Source organism: Botrytis porri (assembly GCF_014898465.1).
Source record: "Botrytis porri strain MUCL 3234 chromosome Unknown BPOR_008, whole genome shotgun sequence".
NCBI lineage: Eukaryota > Fungi > Ascomycota > Leotiomycetes > Helotiales > Sclerotiniaceae > Botrytis > Botrytis porri.
The window spans coordinates 1,113,905-1,132,793 of NW_024066082.1; the positions used below are offsets into that span (position 1 = coordinate 1,113,905).

Below are 18,889 nucleotides of genomic sequence, written 5' to 3' on the forward strand. Positions count from 1 at the left end.
CATCTTTCCATCTCTTCAGTTCTCAATTCCCAAATACCAGAAGTTAGAACACTGCCTAGATACTCATAAGAGCGAGTATGCATGCACATACGTACCTATTTATCTACGTATTATGTATTATGTATTACAGATATTCATCACAATAGCTACCATCTTGTAATCTAGGAAAACGTAACTTTATTACTACTACTCTATCATCATCATCATCATTATCATTATTATTCTTAAAATCAAAATAATACCTATTAGAACACATACATACATACATATATACATACATACATATATATACATACTTACACACAACTTCTCTACTCCCAAGTCCCCAAAGTTCCTCCCCAAAATCCCCACACACCAGAAACTACCCCCCTACTTTCCGCGATCCCCAAACCGAAGTGTCATGCTCCAAAGGCAATCTCATCTCATATCTCAGATAATACCACTTCTGCAATTTCGAAGTATCTCATATTGGTATTCGTAACATCTAGTAGAATTAGAATTACACGTCGATGAATCTTACATGCCTAAAATGATGCGAGTGCAGATATAAGAGTTCGGACTGTGTAGCTCTTTCCATTGCCGTATCAAATGCCACGTTTTGGAGCCACGCTGTGTGAAGAATATTGAACTGCATTCTACGCATCTATCTTCAGAGTATAATGTGAATTGTATTACCAAAAAGCACTCTACTAAGAAAATATCTTCCTCTAGTCTTTCGCCCTCCAGGCTTTGCTGTGCTGTGCTATGCAATAAAACCCCATAAAATATCAGAATCCCTGCTAAAATCTACAATTTACAAAGGAAAATTTATTCACACAGCCATTTAATGTATCTTCTTATCTCCTTATTTCCTTATTAACCATCCTGTGACAAATGAAATCTAACATCTTCCGTTCTTACTTGGCACCTTTCAAGCAGCTTCAGCCATGATTTGTTCACCCTCATCCAACATCTCAGTAATCTTACCCAGATTCTGGATCATGCTACGGCCCTGTCCCACCAACAACAATTTCTCCGCATTAGCCGGTAGACCCAAATAAGTAGGAGGTTCACGCTCGGGCAGTTTCTTAACCCATTCTGTGAAATCCTTCATTGTAGTTCCGCTTGGTACGACCAAGTTTCCAGTATCGGATTCATCACCAGCAATACCTTCGACCAATTTATGACCGATGTCATAGGCGGCTGGAGTCATGAAAGAGTGGACAAGTTGTGTGAGGCGTGCAAAATCTCCTTCATCATCAATTTTACCACCGTATGTCTCCACAATGAGTGTGCGAAGCATATCCCAAGGGAGGTTTTGTGGGGCCACATTAGATCGTCCTGCAGCTACTGTTTCAACCCAGGTATCGATGATATACGCAGAACATTCATACTATAAGAGGTTAGTATAGATAAAGGAGATTGGGTATGGCAAACTTACATCACTATCGTTGAACTCCCAGAACCCTTTCCACCCAAGACTAGGAGCATATCTCAAACGCTCTTGAACGACAGCGTGCAAGAAAGACAAGAGCAGATACAATCTTGTTCTTTCTACAGGAGTCTTTGTACCTCTGGTAGAAAGTGATGCCATAGAATCCTTCATGTTGGCTCTGACACCGGCTGGCTGCTCGTACATCAACACTCTGGATGCTCGCAACAAATTGACAGGAATTTTAGGACTGGATTCCATTGACAAGAACAATCTAAAGTTTGCATGGGGTTTGAGTGAATCCATGCGTTTCTCCAGACTTTGTAGCCAGGTTGGTGCCAAATGAACGTTCTTGACAAGGACCCATGATCCGTTGGCAGCTGCATTACTGATAGCTTTATCAGCGGTTGCTAACCCTTCATTAGAACCCATAGCAATGTTGGTACACGCGGCTCGTGATTGCTCCACGAGGTTCTCGACTTTGTAACTTGCATCGAACCCGGGGCTTGAGCAAAGTGCAATAGGACGGCTTGCAGATACTTGCTCGACAATTTGCTTAAGGTCCTCAGTGATGTCAAGAAGGCCAGAGCCAAACACTGCAGTAACAAATCGCTCAGCGGCAGGAACAAATCGATCAAGCCGGAAAAGCTTGATAAGCAACAAGGATATAAGCTCTTGATCTCTCTTTTCAACATTATCATCCCAGACTTGAGGAACAAAGTTTTCTGCCAGTTCCTCGGATAAGAAACGATCCCAAGCTTCAGAAGACACACCCTCAAGTTTACCCTTGAAAGCAGGAAGTTTGATTGCATTGCCCATGACTTCATCCTTCATGTCACCATCTGTTGACAAATCAGTGCCCACCACAGTCTCATCTAGAATGACGTCAATAAGACTCTTATCCATCTTATATGGAGCTGCCTGGGCGAGAAGCATTGCCAAGGTAATCTTGTCTTTCTGGAGTAGTCCAAGGGATGTACGCTGGTAGGCGGTTACAAACAAGTCTTCAACGATAATATCACGACGTCTATCGTGGTTTGTCTCTGACTCTAGTCGCTTGTTACCATTTAGTACAGAGTGGAAAATATCGAGGAAGTACTGTAGAGAGAATTGATAGAAATGGTTGAGGTAGTGTAATTGTTCGAGGACGGCGAAAATGGCACTGCAAGAGCGTGCGATGATATTGTACTGGAGTGTAATCTCATCAACTTCAGCCATTACACCTTCAGTGTTACCCATCTTCACGGAGATTTCTGCAGCTTCCTTCTTCAAGGTCTCAAGAGTTTCAATGACGTTGTCATCATCAAGAATATTGCCACGTGACTCGTTCAAGGCTTGCAGCAAGCGCTTCTCGAGCTGCCTAAGATGAACCTTGAATTCGCCTTGTAACTTGATGAGATTAGAGCGTCTCTCGTCCACATCAGGCCGTTCGGATTTGAGGACGTCATTGAGTGACTGTGTTTGCAAACTACTCTGTGTGACTGTGAAATTGACAAATGTCGTGCGACTGCAAATATCCGGCGCGAATGTTGCAGACGGATCTCTGGTGGAAAGGTAAATCTTGAATGCGGGTGAGAAATCGATTTCTTGCTTTCCAAGCTGGATGAGAACACGCCCACCAGTCTTTTGGTATTCTTTGTTGAGAACGTGGTTAAGAATTGGGTCCAGGTATTCAGCATCTTGGATAAGTATAGGATTTCCAAAACGAAGGGAGCTTTCTAGTTGTTTAGTGAAAGAGTCATCCAAGAAACTAGTGACAGTAAGCTTTCTGTCCTTGCTCTGCTTTTGTAAGAACTCCGTAGCGCGACCAGAAGGATCAATAATCAATGGATATCTATTGAATCGTTTCAATATGATAGCGTTTTCGGTGCAAAGGTCATCCACTGGTAGAGTGTCTTGTTGCCATCCAAGTCGCTCATCGGCACTTGAGAGATATTCAGTGACTGGGTTATGTTGTTTGTAACTGACTCCAGACAAATGGAGTTGATGCAACCAGTCTTCCATCATGTTCTTTCGGTATTGCTGATCATAGAGACCACTGTATGCAAGAAAAGCAGCGGCAACAAGGACGTCACCCACAAGTGTGCTGATTTGTGTCTCAAATGACTTGCTTCCCTCTTCCCAACGTGTTCGTTCGGAAGAAAGACTGTCAAGCAATCGAACACTACGATCAACCTTAAATTGAACCTTTGACATCTCAGACTTGATAGCCTGTGTTTCACTGATCAGAGCTGCATATTCTGTCTTGTAAGTTGCAATACTTTGTTCCAATGTGTTGATGGTGTTCTCAATGGTTTGGGCCTCAGCTTTGGTTTGTAGAGCTTGTTCCTCGAGCAACCCGACCTCCTCTCTCAGTGGTCCTACACGATCAAGAATTTCAGAATAGTTGACTTGAGCCTGGACCCATTGAACAAGCGGTCCACAAGCTTTACTGGCACGGTTGACTTTTTCGTAAGTGAAGTCATCGTTTGAAAGAAACTCGTTGCGCATCTTTACACGCAGATTCTTTGTCATCTGCCTCTCGTTGTCATAATTGACAATACTGGCAATGAAGTCATCTTTTCTGATGATGCCCTGTACTGTCTTCCAACTTTCGATCTTATGGCCAAGGAGAGTACAGACTGAGTCTAGCGCAAGTTTGACACCCTGAGGTGGGTTACCCATGGAACGAACCTCAGTTAGATGCTGTCGCTTGATGTTGCTAACACTTTTTTGAGCTTCGATAACAGCAGGCTCAGCATTGGCTAAATCGTTGAGTACAACCTCACGACGTTCGGCGACTTCCTTTTCCTGTATTTCTAGAGCAGCCTGGATTTCGAGTGAAGTTGTTTTACGTTGCTCAGCCTCTCTTTGATCCGCTACCATGCGCTGCAGTTTCTCGTTGGCTTCTGCATCTTTACGTTCCAATTGACCTTTCTTGTCTGCCAAGCTGACTCTAAGATCGCGTACTTTATCAACAGTATCTCTGAGCTTTTCCAAACCGACATTAAGATGTCTTTGCTGCTCTTCGAGATCATCTCGTTTCTCCGTGTACAGTTTGACGTATTGAGCCACGAAATCTAAAAAGTGTCTGGGTGTAAGGAATGTTACCTTGCCTTGCTGCTTAACTAATTTGACATTGAATCGGTGTAGTGAGTAATGGATATACACCATTGAATTGATGATTGTCTCTCTATGGTTTGCTGGCAAGCTAAGGTCTCGATATGCGACTGGTATGCTGTCTGGTGCTGTGAAATTCGGTCGATCAAGATCAACAGATTGAGTCAGTTCTGTGCCTACTTGGAATAATGCTTGATCAGACCAATCTCCAAACCAATTCAGTACGCAACGATTGAAGAGAGCAGGGCTGGTTGCAGCTTTAGAAGACAAGCCATCTTCAGGAGGGTTCATGGTGAAGACAACGTGCAGATTCTTCACAATTTGTCCTGTAAACCATTTGTAGAGCTCTTCTTGGGAGTCTAGTAGAAGTCCTTGACGCTGGGCACCCTCTTTGCAGGCTGTCATCAACGATGCGAATTCATCGCCTTCGAAAAGACCTGGAACTTCAGCATTTGCCAGCAGAGTGTTCATTCTTTCCAAGAAACCGGAGTCGAGGACATTTGATTCGTCCATAATGAAACATATCTTCTCTCCCTTGCAGCCACAACGACGTAGTACATCACGTAGATCGTCATCGAAGTCTTCAGCGGAATATTTACCATGAACCTTGATTTGAAAGACTCTGAGACCATTCATCCAAGCAACAAATCGAGACAGCGTTGTCTTACCACTTCCACTGACTCCAATAAGAATCAAGTGACCTTGTGGTTGTCTGAAAACACGATCAATACGAAGTACGTGCTCCAGAACATCGTTGAACAAAATAAGTGGGACGTCAACCTCTTCTTCGCAGAAGGTCTTCAAACGCGCCTTGACAAACTCTCTCAATTGCTCCCTGTCGACTGGAACGTAATTCTTCGAGAGCCAGTTGGAGAATAGAATTGGTCCTCCAAGAGCTTTATCTTCATCGATAGTAGGGAAGAAGTCAGTTGCGATGCGATGCACAGCATCGTCGGTCCATTTACGTTCATCCTCAGCCACGAGACGGTCTTGAAATAATCTCAGAGCTTCATGAGCCCATATTCTGACTAGACCTTCAATACTAAGTGTCTCAAGTGGTCGTATGGCTTCGTAAATGCCGCGAACCCAACGGGTAAGCTCACGAGGACTGTACACATAATGAGGTTGAATCTTAGGAGTAAAGCGTTGTTGTGACTCGGTGTAAAATCGGACCATAGCTTTTGTCAATGCCTCAGAGTAGCCTCTCAAAGCGGGAATGATCTTGAGAACAGCGCTATTGAAAGTGCCGTAAATCTGTTGGAGGGACAGTTCTCCGGGATAATCAACCATGATAAGTGGTGCGTGTCGCAAGAAACGATCTCCCATCGGCGTTCTGCCAGCATCTGTTGGAGGATTACAAGCACCCACGAATTGAATGCGATCAAGTGTAACCCAAGTTTTATCTGACGTGCGCCAGAATCCGTTTTGCTCCACTAGCTGACGCAAGAAAGAGATGGCTCTCTGCGTACCATACTTATCTGGGGCGGGCAAATTAATTTCGTCGCAGAAAAGCACAAGCCAGCGCCCAATTTGAGTAGGTGAGAGCATGACTCCATTCACAGTTTTCTTGTACTCACAGTATTGCTCAAACGTCTTGATTAACAAATCGGGAGTAGTTGCACTAGAGAAATTGAGTCCAACGACCTCCATGTTAGGAAGTTTACGTAGAGCACTGAAGAGAGTCATGGTTTTTCCGGAACCAGGAGGACCGCACAAAAGTAGGGGCTTATGTTCTGCTAGCCAGGAGTATAAGACATCCTCGTGACGTACTGTATCGAGAGTAGGAATAACCACATCAGTTTGTGTGATGGAGTGCGTATTGACTTCGATGGTGGGTACTTGATTTTGCCATGAAGACCATTCAGCTTGGGGTAGAGTCACATCAAAATCGATGAGAGAAGAGTTGTCGCCCAAGATTGGATTTCCAAATGTAGCCAACCCGGCGAGGCAATCTCCAAAGCTCTTACGATCTCCCAATGGACAATCACCAGTCAACGACCAAACAAGCGCGAGAAGGAGCTTTTTGGCGATAAAAGATTCGATTTGATCTGGGTCAAGTGGGAAGTCGACATGTTGAGAATTGTACTCGATGATGTCTCGTACGGCCTTGTTCAAAAGCGAGAAAAGTGTGCTGAGAACGCGAGCTACAGTGTAATCCATGATGTGGTTGAATCCTTCGGCGCGTTCCAAAGCATTAATGATGAAATCTTCTGTGGTGAGGAATGTTTGGAGAAGGTCCGCCACATGAGATTGAATCTCCAGCGCTTGGGCGGCACTTTGTCCTGTTGCAACGGCATCTTCATCCAGATCCTCGAACGCCTCGGACCTCAATTTTTCTAGGTAATTGGAAACCATCATGTTGGGCGTAACAGTGTCCTCGCTAAACCAGACCATACCACATCGACTTACAGTTGCCAGAGTAGCGTACTTCAAGGTTTCGACTTCGAACATGATTCTGACGTTTCCGGGAAGGTTGAGACGTTCTCCATTAGGTAAGGTGAGCAGTTTGTTATCGTCTAAGACACTGTTCAAATTCTCAACCCATTCAGGATCTACATCACCATCAAAAACGATCCAATGTCTCTTTGACTCCTCACCGCGCAAATTATCTACAATCTTTCGGAGGATGCTTGTGAACAGACCATCAGTCCATTCACGAGTAGTTGAATCGAGGTTACCGTAGAGAGCTTCCTTCGACATGACCTTTGAGTCTATGATATGGCACACCCCTTCGACTCCTTCAACCTGCTGCAAAGCTTGTAAGAGGACCTTCCAAGCCACCGACTTTCCAGAACCAGAATTTCCGACCATCATCACACCATGATGGATGCCTTGAATTTGGTAGAGCTGAAGAATTTTAGTCATCCAGGTATCATTCACTACCAAATGCTTCTCTTTCGCAAGGCTCTTGATAGCATTCTTAAGGTCGTCTAAGCTAGCGGGAACGTATTCAACGCCGGGGAATGACTCTGCTTCGATGGCTCTCATGATTTCCACGTCGCTCTTGATTAGTTTAGGGGCAATTGTCTCCCGAAGACTCTGTACAATAATTTGTGGTTCGACCTCCTCTTCGGGCCCAAGGTTACCATCGGAATTGGTTAGACGAGCACGTTTGAGCCCACCAGAGCTGACAAGTACACTCTTCAAGGCACGCAACCCAAAGTCATAATGAGCTTGTTTGGAAAGTCGCGCGGCACAGCTATCGAAAAACGGTACAGTCTGCTTAGAAAGCTGTTTCGCTTGATTGAATCCTTGCGAGTATAACATGACTTCCGCGATAAGCTCTTTGTCAGGCTTGGACATAGCAACACTTCGGAACAATTTCTTCAAATTGTCTGGCAAGTTTGATCGACCAGCATAACCTGGATTCATCGTGATGAAAAGTCCGGTATTGGCGTTCACGTGAAGCTGTCTGCCGACTAGTTCGATTTGTGCCTTCTCATCCTCCGCGCCTTGTTTTAGACCGAGCTGGATGTTTTGAACTTGTTGGGAAACCGCAGATAATATACGCTCCTCAAGTCGATTGAACTCGTCAAAACAACCCCAAGCACCAACTTGACAGAGACCTAGGAAAATGCGCCCCATAGCCTGAAAATCAAAAGTGTCATCACAACAGAACACCAGTGTGAAACGACCTAGTTGAACACCCAGAGCTTTCACAGACTCGGTCTTTCCTGTACCTGCTGGACCGTAAGGCGAACCACCTAGGCGTTGACAGAGAGCTTGCGTGAGTGTCAGGAAACATCGATCCGTCAATGGTGTTCTGACAAGACGTTCTGCTACACCCAAATACTCGAATCCATAATTGAGCTTTGCGTTTGCCATTTTTATGTAAAGGCGTTGTAGGAAATCACCTTCTGGCTTGTAGACATACCTCATTTGCAGAAGCCACATATAATGATTAGGGGTACTTGCATTGAGGTTACGTAGCTTTTCAATGACATCTCGTTGGTGGACACACTCAGTGATGAGGTGCTCGCATCGCTTTCTCTGAATTGGGTCGAGGTCGCCTAGAACGGTGGATGCAAGAAGGCGAAGTACTTTGACCTCCTGGTCGAATAACTTTTGCAAATCGGCGCCTTCGTTTTCAAGCGCTTTTTCTACACAAGAGGTCCAAACAGCTTGCGTACCCAATACAACGATTTGACTAGGGAATGCAGAAATGTATTGATTTAGAGCTTCTTGGTCTACATCGTCCGCAGTGAAAATCGCCTCGTACTGTTCGACAGCTTCTGCAAGCAATTCGGCGAGAGTTGACTTCATGCTATTTTCAAGCAAGGTCAACCAGTCGTTAATCTTTGGAGTTTTGATCAAGGATATCTCCTTCTTGAGTCTGACCTCCTCGCCCTCTTTTGAGGTGAATCCTGAAATTACTTGCTCTTCATCCATAATTAGACCAGATAAGCCCGCAAACATCTTCTTGAAGTGCTTAGCAATCCGTAATGTATCGTTGCTGTTACCGATGATTTCAAGCAGATCTTCATCACCAACGAAGTAAAATCTTGGAAATGAAACACGCTCTCTTTCAAGGTACTCGCCAAGTGCCTTTTGGATCTTGTTCAAAAGCTCTGCAAGACGTTCCAATGATTTTTGAACACCAGATATGTTGAGTACATCCAATACAAACGGTTGCTTGTAGACCTTTTTCATTACTGCGAAGAATTCAGAGTTGATGTTCTGGAATCTTGAAGACTCAATTGGTAGGAGATGTTTGATATCTGCATTTCCGGTGAAAACTCCTTCGAGGTACACCCATTGGCGCTGGACATCAATCCATACATCGAAAAGTACGTGTACGCGGTTGAGTTTATCTTCCCATGACGCAGCTTCTTCCTCGAATTCCTTGTAATAAGGAGAATGCTTCATTGCTTGTAAGGAGTTCAGATTTTCACTGCATTTTGCAAACAAGTCGTCCCACCCACGAATAAGGCGGCACTTGTTCTGATAATTCACAAGATCTAGTGAGTAATTGGACCAATCTTCGCGAACCTGTTTCAAGAATTCTTCCAAAGCCATTTCACCTTGGGCCTGTGCAATGATATCTCTTATTATCTTCTCGGTGGAAACAAGATTCAGGTCCCAAACTTCTCCTAGAGTCATTGATATTGGCGAATAGCGTTTCCCGGGTTTCAAATTCTTGAAGATTTTGTTCCAGTGGCGGTCTCTGACAGCCTCGGATTTCAAGTCTGTAACTACGGGATTGACTTTTAAAAATTGCCTAAGAACATTTTGAATATGCTCAAATGCAGCATATTGTCTCATCCGACTTGGCATTTCCTTGGTCATCTTAATGAGGCCATCAATCGCGGATCTTAATTTTCGGGGCTGCACGCTTGTCCACAACATATCGCGGAGGTCATTAAGGCTTTTCCATATGGTCGACAAAGCAGCCCATACAGACTTGAAGTCCTGGACTTCTTCGAGAATAGCCACAAGTGCTGTGTCTGCAGTTGCCGGAAGATCTAAAGCTTCTTTAGCGCGAGCAACCATTTCTGACTCCTCATGCAATTTCGTGATGCGACTTTCGAATGAAGTGAGAGTTGCAGATGCTATATCTGGAGCAATAGTGCCAGATACAGGCTTTTCTTCGTTCCATTGGGCAGTGATCTCTGCGATTTTCTCTCCAACTACCCTGTCCTCTGCAGTAATCTTGGCACGTAACGCGTCAGTCTGATCTTCCACGATTTTAGCTTTTCGAGCTAGGATTTCATTGAGAGCAGTCCATTCAGAATCGATTTGCTCCACTCCTAGCCAGTCCATGGGAAATTGATATCTTTGTCTAACAAGTGTGGTTTGTCCTTGCCTGAAAGTTTCTACCTCTGGACCCCAAGCCTTTACCTTCCGCTTGCAGGTCTGAACAATGGTAATAAATTGCACAGCTTGTGCCGTGGACGATGCTTCTAAGGATTGAACCTCGAGATCACGACGTGCTTTTTCGATCTCAGCATAGACTTCACGAACACGGTTTCCGAGGCGACTTCCAAATTTGATCAAGATCTCATGTTGCCACTGGTCATACTTGGCATTGACCTTTGTCTGGACCTGATCGTAGTCAATGGTAAGATGTCCGAACGATCGACTTACTTCAGTTGTGTCGAAAGTGGAGCGAGTTTTCCTGATCTCCTGCAAAAGCTGGAGCCACTTTGAGAGTTGTTCACCCAAGGTTTCATACACAAGATCAGATTGAAGATCCCATAGTGATTGAAACTGTAGCCATTTGTCAACGTAGAGGCTAACCTCGTGCAGCTTTGCTTCAACGCATTTGTAGGCTCTCAGAAGTTCATCTGCACAATCTCGCGGGAGTTCCGTGAACAGCTCTTCCGGATCATTAGTCGTTCCCAAGGTCATGACATACCGAGAAGCCTTGACTTTACGAAGATGGCATACGACCCCGAGCCAATCATGTAGTTGGGAAAACCAGCTAGCTCTGGCATATTCCAAAGGCGGATCTAAGTAGATGACTTGGTTGCGCATGGAGATCTCGTGTACCAGTCGCTTCATGGATGGTTTGTTCTCAGGTGGAGACTCGGTCAAGATACTGAAGTGCTTTCTGCGGCTGTCGTCATTAACACCGTCAGATCGCTCATTTTCAAAAGTATCAATCCACACTTCGATTGCTTGTTGTAGACGCTTCAGAAGAGTGACCTTGATACGGTCATTCATTTCTCTGACCCAATAAGGCAAGTTGACATAGTTCTCGAGGTTCAATTGATCAACAGCCATCTGAATCGTTTCTAAACGGGCCTGGAATGCAGTTATTTCGTAAGGACACTTATCTAACTCTGCCAAGGTTTTCTGGATCGTCGCATTGATAGAAGCAAGCGTTTCCGTCTTACTTTGTAATAACGCAACAGAGGCAGCGATTTCGCGAACAAATTGCACGTGTTTGCTCTCAGTTCGATTGGCGATGGCAGGTTCAATTGAACCCTTTGTATACGTGGGTTTGATGTGGATATCATATGAGTGCACAAACGACTCCCATTTTAGAGAAACTCCGCGAGCAATTAAGGCCTGAACTTCGTGCTGGTAACCACTTAGAAGTATTTGAACATCGGCCATTTCGGCTATTTGACGACTGGTTTGTGTGAATGTCCGAACGGTCTCCATGAGACTCACAGCGTAGGGATATACACGCTTTGCATCCTTCGATATGTTGTTGATCTGATGAGGAACAGGGTAATTCAACCATTGCAGGTTTCGCGTCTCTTTGAAGAGCGCAATGACCTGGTGGTCGAAGTTGACAGCCAATTCCAAGGCATTGTTTGCTGCGCGGATCTTATTTATATTGAAAAGCCTGCCAGAGATAGTAACATGCTTTCGCTGCACATCATGAAGCCATGCCTCAAAGATTGGTCGAGTATCCAACTTATTTCGAAAAAGATTACTATCACTAAGAAGCTTCTGTCCCTCGGCGTGAAGCGCCCATTCAGTCCCCAGTACGTCTTCGACTTTTTTCATATATCCATTGAGTTGTTTCTCAATTTGGCGAGCCCAAATGATCGCTCCAGAAACAGGAGGTAGATCTCTAAGCTGTGCCATTGCATGAGCTTCGGAATGACCATATTGTTGCTTAAATCGCTCGTGCAGGGAGGATATATCATGTTTCACGTTGTCAATAAGTTGCGTTTGATATTCTGTAATAGCTCCGCGAATTTTCGGTCGGACAAACAGAGCATTGAACTTAGAAAATACTCGAAACATCTCACTTGCTGTCTTAGCAGTGGCTAATCGATCTCGCAATCGGGCAATAATTGAGTTCTCGACACGCGATGTTCGCTCATTATAAGTACTCTCTGCTTGAATCCACAACTGCGTTCCCTCGGAAGAAACATCGAGCATATCTATATTGCTCAACGCAGCCCAAGCTTGTTTGATTTCTTCCACGGCGTCCACGTCGCCCATCTCTTCAACTAAAACAACTCCATTGGCTCCACCCTCTGGAACGTCATCACCAATCTTGGGTGCTAAAACGTTGATTATTGTTCGCTGTAGTTGCTCGTGGTTATCTCTAAAGGTACTAACATATTTCAGACGTGCTTGCAGCTCTGCATGCTTTCCAACGATTTTTATGGGCATGAACTTCTCGTTTCTTCGACGCGTGACCTCTCGGGCAACATTGGTGAACTCCTTTAGGTTGTCATCCCAAATGGCCCAAATTGAATCGGCGACGGACATTAATTTCTGAAATCTCGATACTCCAAATGCATCAAGGAGCGACCGTGAAGTAGAAAATGAAGTCGATTGTCAAGATCTGCAGAAATTGCTTCTACTAGTGGCAAAGCACGTCGAACTGGGTATGGACAAATACGCAATTTTTTGTTCAAGTGCCCAAAAATAAGACCCAGTGCATCACCAACCTTCTGTAACGAAGTTGCTGAAAGCAATTCATCAAGAGGGAAATCTCGCATAAGTTGATTGTACTTCTGTACTTTATCGGTCGACTCCTTCAACCCAGTATCGGATGTGAAACTGAGAGTGGCCTGGAAACGTTTGGCGTGTCTTAATATCTCAAGAGTAAGCATTACTCCATCGCTGGCTAATTGTGCACCAATATTTTCGAGTGTGGACTCCATAGCGAGCCAGAACTGAATTTCCTGGGATGCAGTACCGCTTGTTGGATCCCGCGATAACTTTGTAATAGCTTGTATCGACTTAATCCATCCGTTTACTAGAGACTGCAGGTTGTTGAGGAAGGCACTGTCATGCAACAATCTTTCCGGTATGAACTCCACTGTTGGCTTGCGTTTACGAGCGGCTGCTTCATCAAGTGCATGCTGCACCATTGGGTGTAGCATAAGTGTCAAATCGGGAATATCAACATTATCCTGAAGATGTCGCAAAGCTAACTCCAACTCTGCTAGCTTCTTTTTGGTGGCAGACACACCGGTCTTGGCCTCAAGCTCTGATATACTTCGATTCCCATTCGCTGCCTGCTGTTGCTTTGTATATGCATCAAAGTATGGCACCAGGGCCAGATGCACAAATGAATGCAAAATAGAAGCTCCCGCCTGTCCGTTTGTTGATTCATTCGATAATGATGCACCAGGTAAATTAATAAGTTGTATTTGAGAAGATATGGGTATCGAAGGATCTATAGGTTGCGGACCTTTCATAAAAGCGACAGATCCGGTTGTTGATGATGAGGAGGATATATCAGAAGCTAAACTATAGTTGTACAAAATAACACCTGCACTCTTGTTAACAAACATTCTTCGAAACCAAATGGATGTGGCTCCTACTTGGTTCATCTGGGGAATCCCCTTCCTCTCGTGGAACCGCATCTTTCTGTACGTATATCACAGCTTGGTGAGATTCAGATGCAAATCTGGTGCATCGCTGAGCTGTATCAGAGTATTGGGCCTCAGAAAGAAGACTACCAGTTTGCTCAAGGTCATCTCGTGTTGCTCCTAGAGTGATCTCAAGAACGGATGCAAGAAAGTCGACCAGTACCTTGGGTTCTATCGAAGGAAATGTGCTCGTTCCGACCCCGTTTGCTCCATTTCCGGAGGGACTTGCGGTGGAGTCCAGCAAGCTCATGGCTGTTAAGTTGGTAATTTATAGGGTTGTATTCATCACCAGTGTATTTTGATTTTTCTATGTTATAAAGTGATCTTAGTAAAGTAGAGAATTTACAATATATTGTAAGGGGGTGAATTTGTTGATTTCTGTGGTGGGAAAGTGGGTGTTAGAGTGGTAGAACCCAAATATCGATGCTGTATTTAATTACATTGATTTTGTTGTCGCGACCGCGATTTCAACCCCTGTCGCTCTAATCATCCCGCTCGCTAGTGCCTAGTGTCATGCAATAATTCTTGACTTCTCTTTCTCTCTCTCCTATTAATATATCTCCCGCTTCTAGAATAAAACAGACATTTTGCTGCCGATTACCTAGGTAGAGGTAGTCAGTCTTTGAAACCTTCTTATCAAAGCGGAGAAAACACCTCGTGGACTTCATTAAAATTCCGAATGGGAATGACATGGTATTATTTCTACATAGGAGACAGAAAGTACAATCAATCTTCACATCACATTTCCATAGTAAGATCGAGCACGCATTGAGAGTCAAATGCCATACAATGGAGGTGCAATCTGATAAGCATTCACATACAAATAACGGAAACAAGTTTAGATACCTATCCCACATCTCAATTGCATATTCATATCTTTCCCAGCAGTCAAATATATCCAGAAATTCGCATTCATTTGTACATTCACATTCATTTTTGAGACACTCTAGGTCATTCGAAGCAACACAAAATTCCAATACAGATCACATAACGTTTACGCTATCGCAATAACATGCTCAGCATCTTAGACTTGTCAAACTACAGAGCACTGAATGCGGGGAATGTAAAACAAGCGATCTGCACGGTGCTAGGTATAACAATGAATCCGGCTGACCTGGTTTGCATTACATACCTACGTACGGATCTTTGCAGTCTTGCAAATATCAACCAGGCCCATATTGACAGTATGGATACTATGTACAAATTAGATGTGATGCGTAATGCGAGAACCTACAGACGCCAAGCATGCGAATTGATGTACACTGGACTTTTATACAGTCCACCCTGGGGTTTCGAAATTTATCCAGTCGCCGTTCGTGAAGTCGGTAAAAAGTTTGGGTGATAAGGAAGAGTGGAGGGGTTCAGAATACATGTATATTGAGACAACAACCAAACTAATCAATCAAGGCCAACGCCAGGAATTCCACTATCCGAACCGCTGCCGCCAAAAGGTCCAACATCTAGAGCTGCATCTGCTGCAATCATTTCTGCAAGAATATCGAGGACCGGCTAGTAATTTGTCAGTGTCTTTGTTGATAAAATTGGGATGTGAGAAGCTACCTTTGGCACTGTCTTGTCGTAGATGGATATTAAATCATTTGGTTGAGGATAAACTTTGAGAGCCTTGTAAAAACAAAGTGCTGCTTCTATGGGGTCACCACCTATGATCGAGTATTAGATTCGAGACCTGGCTTTCTTTGTGAAGATCACTCACCCTCTGAGCTTAAGCCTTCTCCTCTAGCAACTTCAGACATGAAATATGCCTCTTTCTCCTCGACGTCTACGGGGAACCCATCTTCCTTGGCCTCAACAACCACTGCCTTGATAACTTCTTTTTGTCTCTCGTTGTGAGCTTCCGCTTCCTCCTTCGCGGCTTTTGCTTGTCGTTTCGATTCTTTCTTCAATTGTTTGCGAAAGTTTGGATCGGTGCGTCTCTTATGGTCGAAATAAATTGCGTAGGCTATGATGAGAATTGTGAGCAAATTTAGAAATTCTATTCGAGAATAGAAATCACCTACCGACCAATCCTGTAGCAACTGTGCCAACACTGGCAGCGACGATTGTGGAAGTCTGAACCATTTTGTAGAAATTTATGTGATATTAAAGAAAGATTCGGGAAGAAAATGAAGTAGCTTATTAGCTGTGGTCGTCTACGGTAGATGATGGGGTCGGTCTCTAGTCTCCAAAGCTCAGAAATGTTTCTCACAGCCAAAGCTATCGATAAATTTTGGGAATTTTAGGTCCAGCGGCTCTCGGACCAATCTAAATCCACCCACCAAATATTTTGAAAGGACAATCGTCGCGTCCTTGTCAGATGGATTGATTGGCACTCAATACGGGTAGCTAATTCGTCGTCATAACCCTCTTACCTAGGCATTGGCTTCACAATTCAATCGAATTCTTCAATATATTTAATGACATGATAATTGGAAACATCATTTAATTGACTTTCTTATTTTCAAGTCCAATTGACCAAATCAGGTACAGACAAACATAGGTGTGCGGGAACGCTTGCTCCTTTCGGTTACTCCTACTCTGGGATATATGTCTATGGACCAACCTGAACCTTAGAACACGTCCCTTTCGATATATAACTTCCTCGTACTCAGCAACTCCACCCTCCTTTTTCTCTGCTCCTGACGCTGTAACTACAACATTATGTCGGACGAAAGGAAAGGCGTGTCTCTAAGGACCAAGAGGAAGGGTCGTCCAGCAATAAGTGCTCCCAAACAGATATCTGGTCCAATTCCACAAACTGGAGGAGATGCTTCACGAAGTGCTGGGCAGCCATCCTTTAATGCCCCGCCCGCGCAACGTCCTCAGCCTGGCGGAAAGGTATGTCGAAGCTTATCTTGAGTGCTCTTGATAGAAAAAGCCTGTTTATTTTTGGTGTAGCTGCTAACAGAAGTCATAGACATCTGATCTAGTGAAACGGCGATACTCTACTCGATTTAATAATCTTCCCTCTGACTTCGACCCTTCCGCTCCTCCTCTCCCATCTGTTCCCAATTTACCAGCTCAGTATGCTCCAGCAAACAACCGTTCACGAGGTCCCTCGCCGGCGAGAGGACCTGGCTTGGTAGTAGACCAGAGAGCTCTGCGCGATCCCAATTTGAGGCCAGATGTGTACGTAGCGGGACTACTAAGTGATGCATCGGAACAAGATATTGAGGACTACCAAACAAATCTGAGGAAGATGAAGAATCGTACTTCTACGGATTTACAGCAAAATGTGTATCAAAATCGAACGCAGTTCATCAAGATTAGTAAGGAGGCAGAAAAGCTCAAAGGGGAGATGCGTGCACTTCGTAATCTGATGGCGGAACTCAAAACCAATACCACTGCGCTCAGAACCACCTCTTCACAAGGTCCATCATTCTCGTCAACTGATTTCGACGGCTTTCCACCAACTCTGAGCAAGAGGGACAAGCGAAGTTCTGTGGCAGACCGAACTGCAATGTGGAATTCGCAGCTTCAAGTAGGTCCACGTTGTCCGAGTTTTGACTGGTAGGGGTACTAATTTTACTAGGCTTTATGGAAGACCATTGAGGGCTCCCAAAAATTTCTACCTGCGGCTCCTGGTCGTCACGTGGTACAAAATGCCGGGCTTTGGATAGAGCTTGATAACGCTACTTGGAAATCTCGAAGAGCCATGCAGATTGTGCTGTTGAATGATCATCTTCTAGTTGCATCAAGGAAAAAGCGAAAAGTCGAGGGCGCTGATCAACGACAGGCGCCATCGAAATTAGTGGCAGACAGATGCTGGCCACTGTTAGATATTGAAATTGTTGATCTTGCAGGGACGAGTGAAGGCACTGGTGTGCGTAATAAGCTGGCCGATGCGATCATGATTAGAGGTGTAGGTCAGGAATCTTTTACCTATCGAACAGAAAAACCAGGCGACACGGAAAAGTCCTCCCTTATGATGAACTTTCGAAAGGCAGTGGAAGAGCTTCACAAAGGCCTCCGATCGGAAATGGAAACGAGCAACAGGGCTAAAGAAACAATCAACTACTTTGCTTCTCGTGACCCAGGATTGTTAAAAAAGACAGATTTGCTTGAGACTCTTTCGGACATCAAAGATATGCTTATCGAAGTTGATGGCAAGCAGCAAAATCTGCGGTGGGTGGAGAGTCAGGTTGATGAGTTGGATATCGAAATCGCACTACAGCATTTTGACATGGCAGTCCAACGAGTTGCAAAACTCAATTCCTTAGCCAAGGGTCTTAAAAGCAATATCGTCGCCCAGGACTTCATTAGCTTTAAAGCGGATGAGAGAGCCACCAGACTTGCAGAACTAATCACTCGTGAACTTGTTGATACACATAATGAGCCGAAAAAAGTTAGACGCAATATCAGCTGGCTAACTAGCCTTGGCTTCGAGGATCGGGCAAGAGAAGCATATCTTGAAGCTCGGGGGGATATCATTCATAAGAGATCAAGGTATGATTCAAAAATGTCTCTTCAATCGACTTCACTAATCTGTTTAAAAGACAATGTATATTCGAAGGTAATCTTCACCAATATATCTGGGAAGTATCATTCGTGTACTTCACAATAATACGGAATACCGTGTCAACCTTTCAAGCATGCTTCCCACAGCCTCTCATGAGCGCATGTGTCAAATGGGCCAAAGAGCAGGTCGATGCGTTCAATGTTATTCTTGCACGACAGCTTAGCAGCACCGAGAAGAATGGTCAAGTATGGTCGGAATGTATGGATCAGGCAAGAGAGCATGCAAAGATGCTCTCCGAAGTTGCTCTAGACTTTAGCAGCCTCATTGGTTCAACCCCGATAGATGTTCTTAATGGACCCAAAGGCGTAGGGTTGGGCTTGGCGTAATGCTGTATTGAATGGGCAAATTGGTATACACATCAAAACTAAATTTAAAACTCGACCAAAGATATCTTCACAGAATGTTCAAGAAATACTATCTACGTAGGTGTGTCTATCTACACTCCTACAGCAATACAATTTTTGGATTTACAAATTTAATTAGACATTCACATCCCTTTCGTTGTTACTGATACTTGATCTTGCTTCCGTAATTCATTGATAAACAAAGTTAAGAAAACATAAGAAAATAAAACAA

General features: G+C 44.2%; 3 protein-coding genes across 3 annotated transcripts; 1 reads left to right on the top strand and 2 right to left on the bottom strand.

Moving 5' to 3' along the window:
- Positions 1–617: 617 nt before the first annotated feature.
- EAF01_006454 (uncharacterized protein) lies at positions 618–14,178 on the bottom strand. The gene is made up of 5 exons (XM_038914708.1): positions 13,750–14,178; positions 12,729–13,697; positions 10,595–12,705; positions 1,421–10,552; positions 618–1,372 (listed from the first exon to the last, which is right to left on the bottom strand). The coding sequence occupies exons 1-5, from the start codon at positions 14,045–14,047 to the stop codon at positions 911–913; spliced, it is 12,972 nt and encodes a 4,323-aa protein (XP_038769663.1). The 5' UTR covers positions 14,048–14,178; the 3' UTR covers positions 618–910.
- A 1,017-nt stretch (positions 14,179–15,195) lies between these two features.
- On the bottom strand, positions 15,196–15,876 carry EAF01_006455 (uncharacterized protein; the record flags this gene model as incomplete). The annotated part of the gene is made up of 4 exons (XM_038914709.1): positions 15,196–15,306; positions 15,358–15,458; positions 15,512–15,757; positions 15,816–15,876. The coding sequence occupies 4 exons, from the start codon at positions 15,874–15,876 to the stop codon at positions 15,196–15,198; spliced, it is 519 nt and encodes a 172-aa protein (XP_038769664.1).
- A 185-nt stretch (positions 15,877–16,061) lies between these two features.
- Positions 16,062–18,817, top strand: EAF01_006456 (uncharacterized protein). Its single transcript, XM_038914710.1, has 4 exons — positions 16,062–16,632; positions 16,712–17,275; positions 17,327–18,240; positions 18,291–18,817. Exons 1-4 carry the CDS (start codon positions 16,456–16,458, stop codon positions 18,637–18,639), a joined length of 2,004 nt encoding a protein of 667 aa, XP_038769665.1. The 5' UTR covers positions 16,062–16,455; the 3' UTR covers positions 18,640–18,817.
- Positions 18,818–18,889: the final 72 nt, after the last annotated feature.

What these genes read in the sequence shown, in the direction of transcription:
- EAF01_006454 (XM_038914708.1), bottom strand. Translation starts at nt 14,047, where the DNA reads ATGAGCTTGCTGGACTCCACCGCAAGTCCCTCCGGAAATGGAGCAAAC. An exon ending in GGATTCCCCAGATGAACCAA is followed by an intron (nt 13,698 to 13,749) that starts GTAGGAGCCACA and finishes ACAAGAGTGCAG; the next exon opens with GTGTTATTTTGTACAACTAT. An exon ending in GGGAGTTCAACGATAGTGAT is followed by an intron (nt 1,373 to 1,420) that starts GTAAGTTTGCCA and finishes AACCTCTTATAG; the next exon opens with TATGAATGTTCTGCGTATAT.
- EAF01_006456 (XM_038914710.1), top strand. Translation starts at nt 16,456, where the DNA reads ATGTCGGACGAAAGGAAAGGCGTGTCTCTAAGGACCAAGAGGAAGGGT. An exon ending in TGTGGAATTCGCAGCTTCAA is followed by an intron (nt 17,276 to 17,326) that starts GTAGGTCCACGT and finishes TAATTTTACTAG; the next exon opens with GCTTTATGGAAGACCATTGA. An exon ending in ATCATTCATAAGAGATCAAG is followed by an intron (nt 18,241 to 18,290) that starts GTATGATTCAAA and finishes TCTGTTTAAAAG; the next exon opens with ACAATGTATATTCGAAGGTA.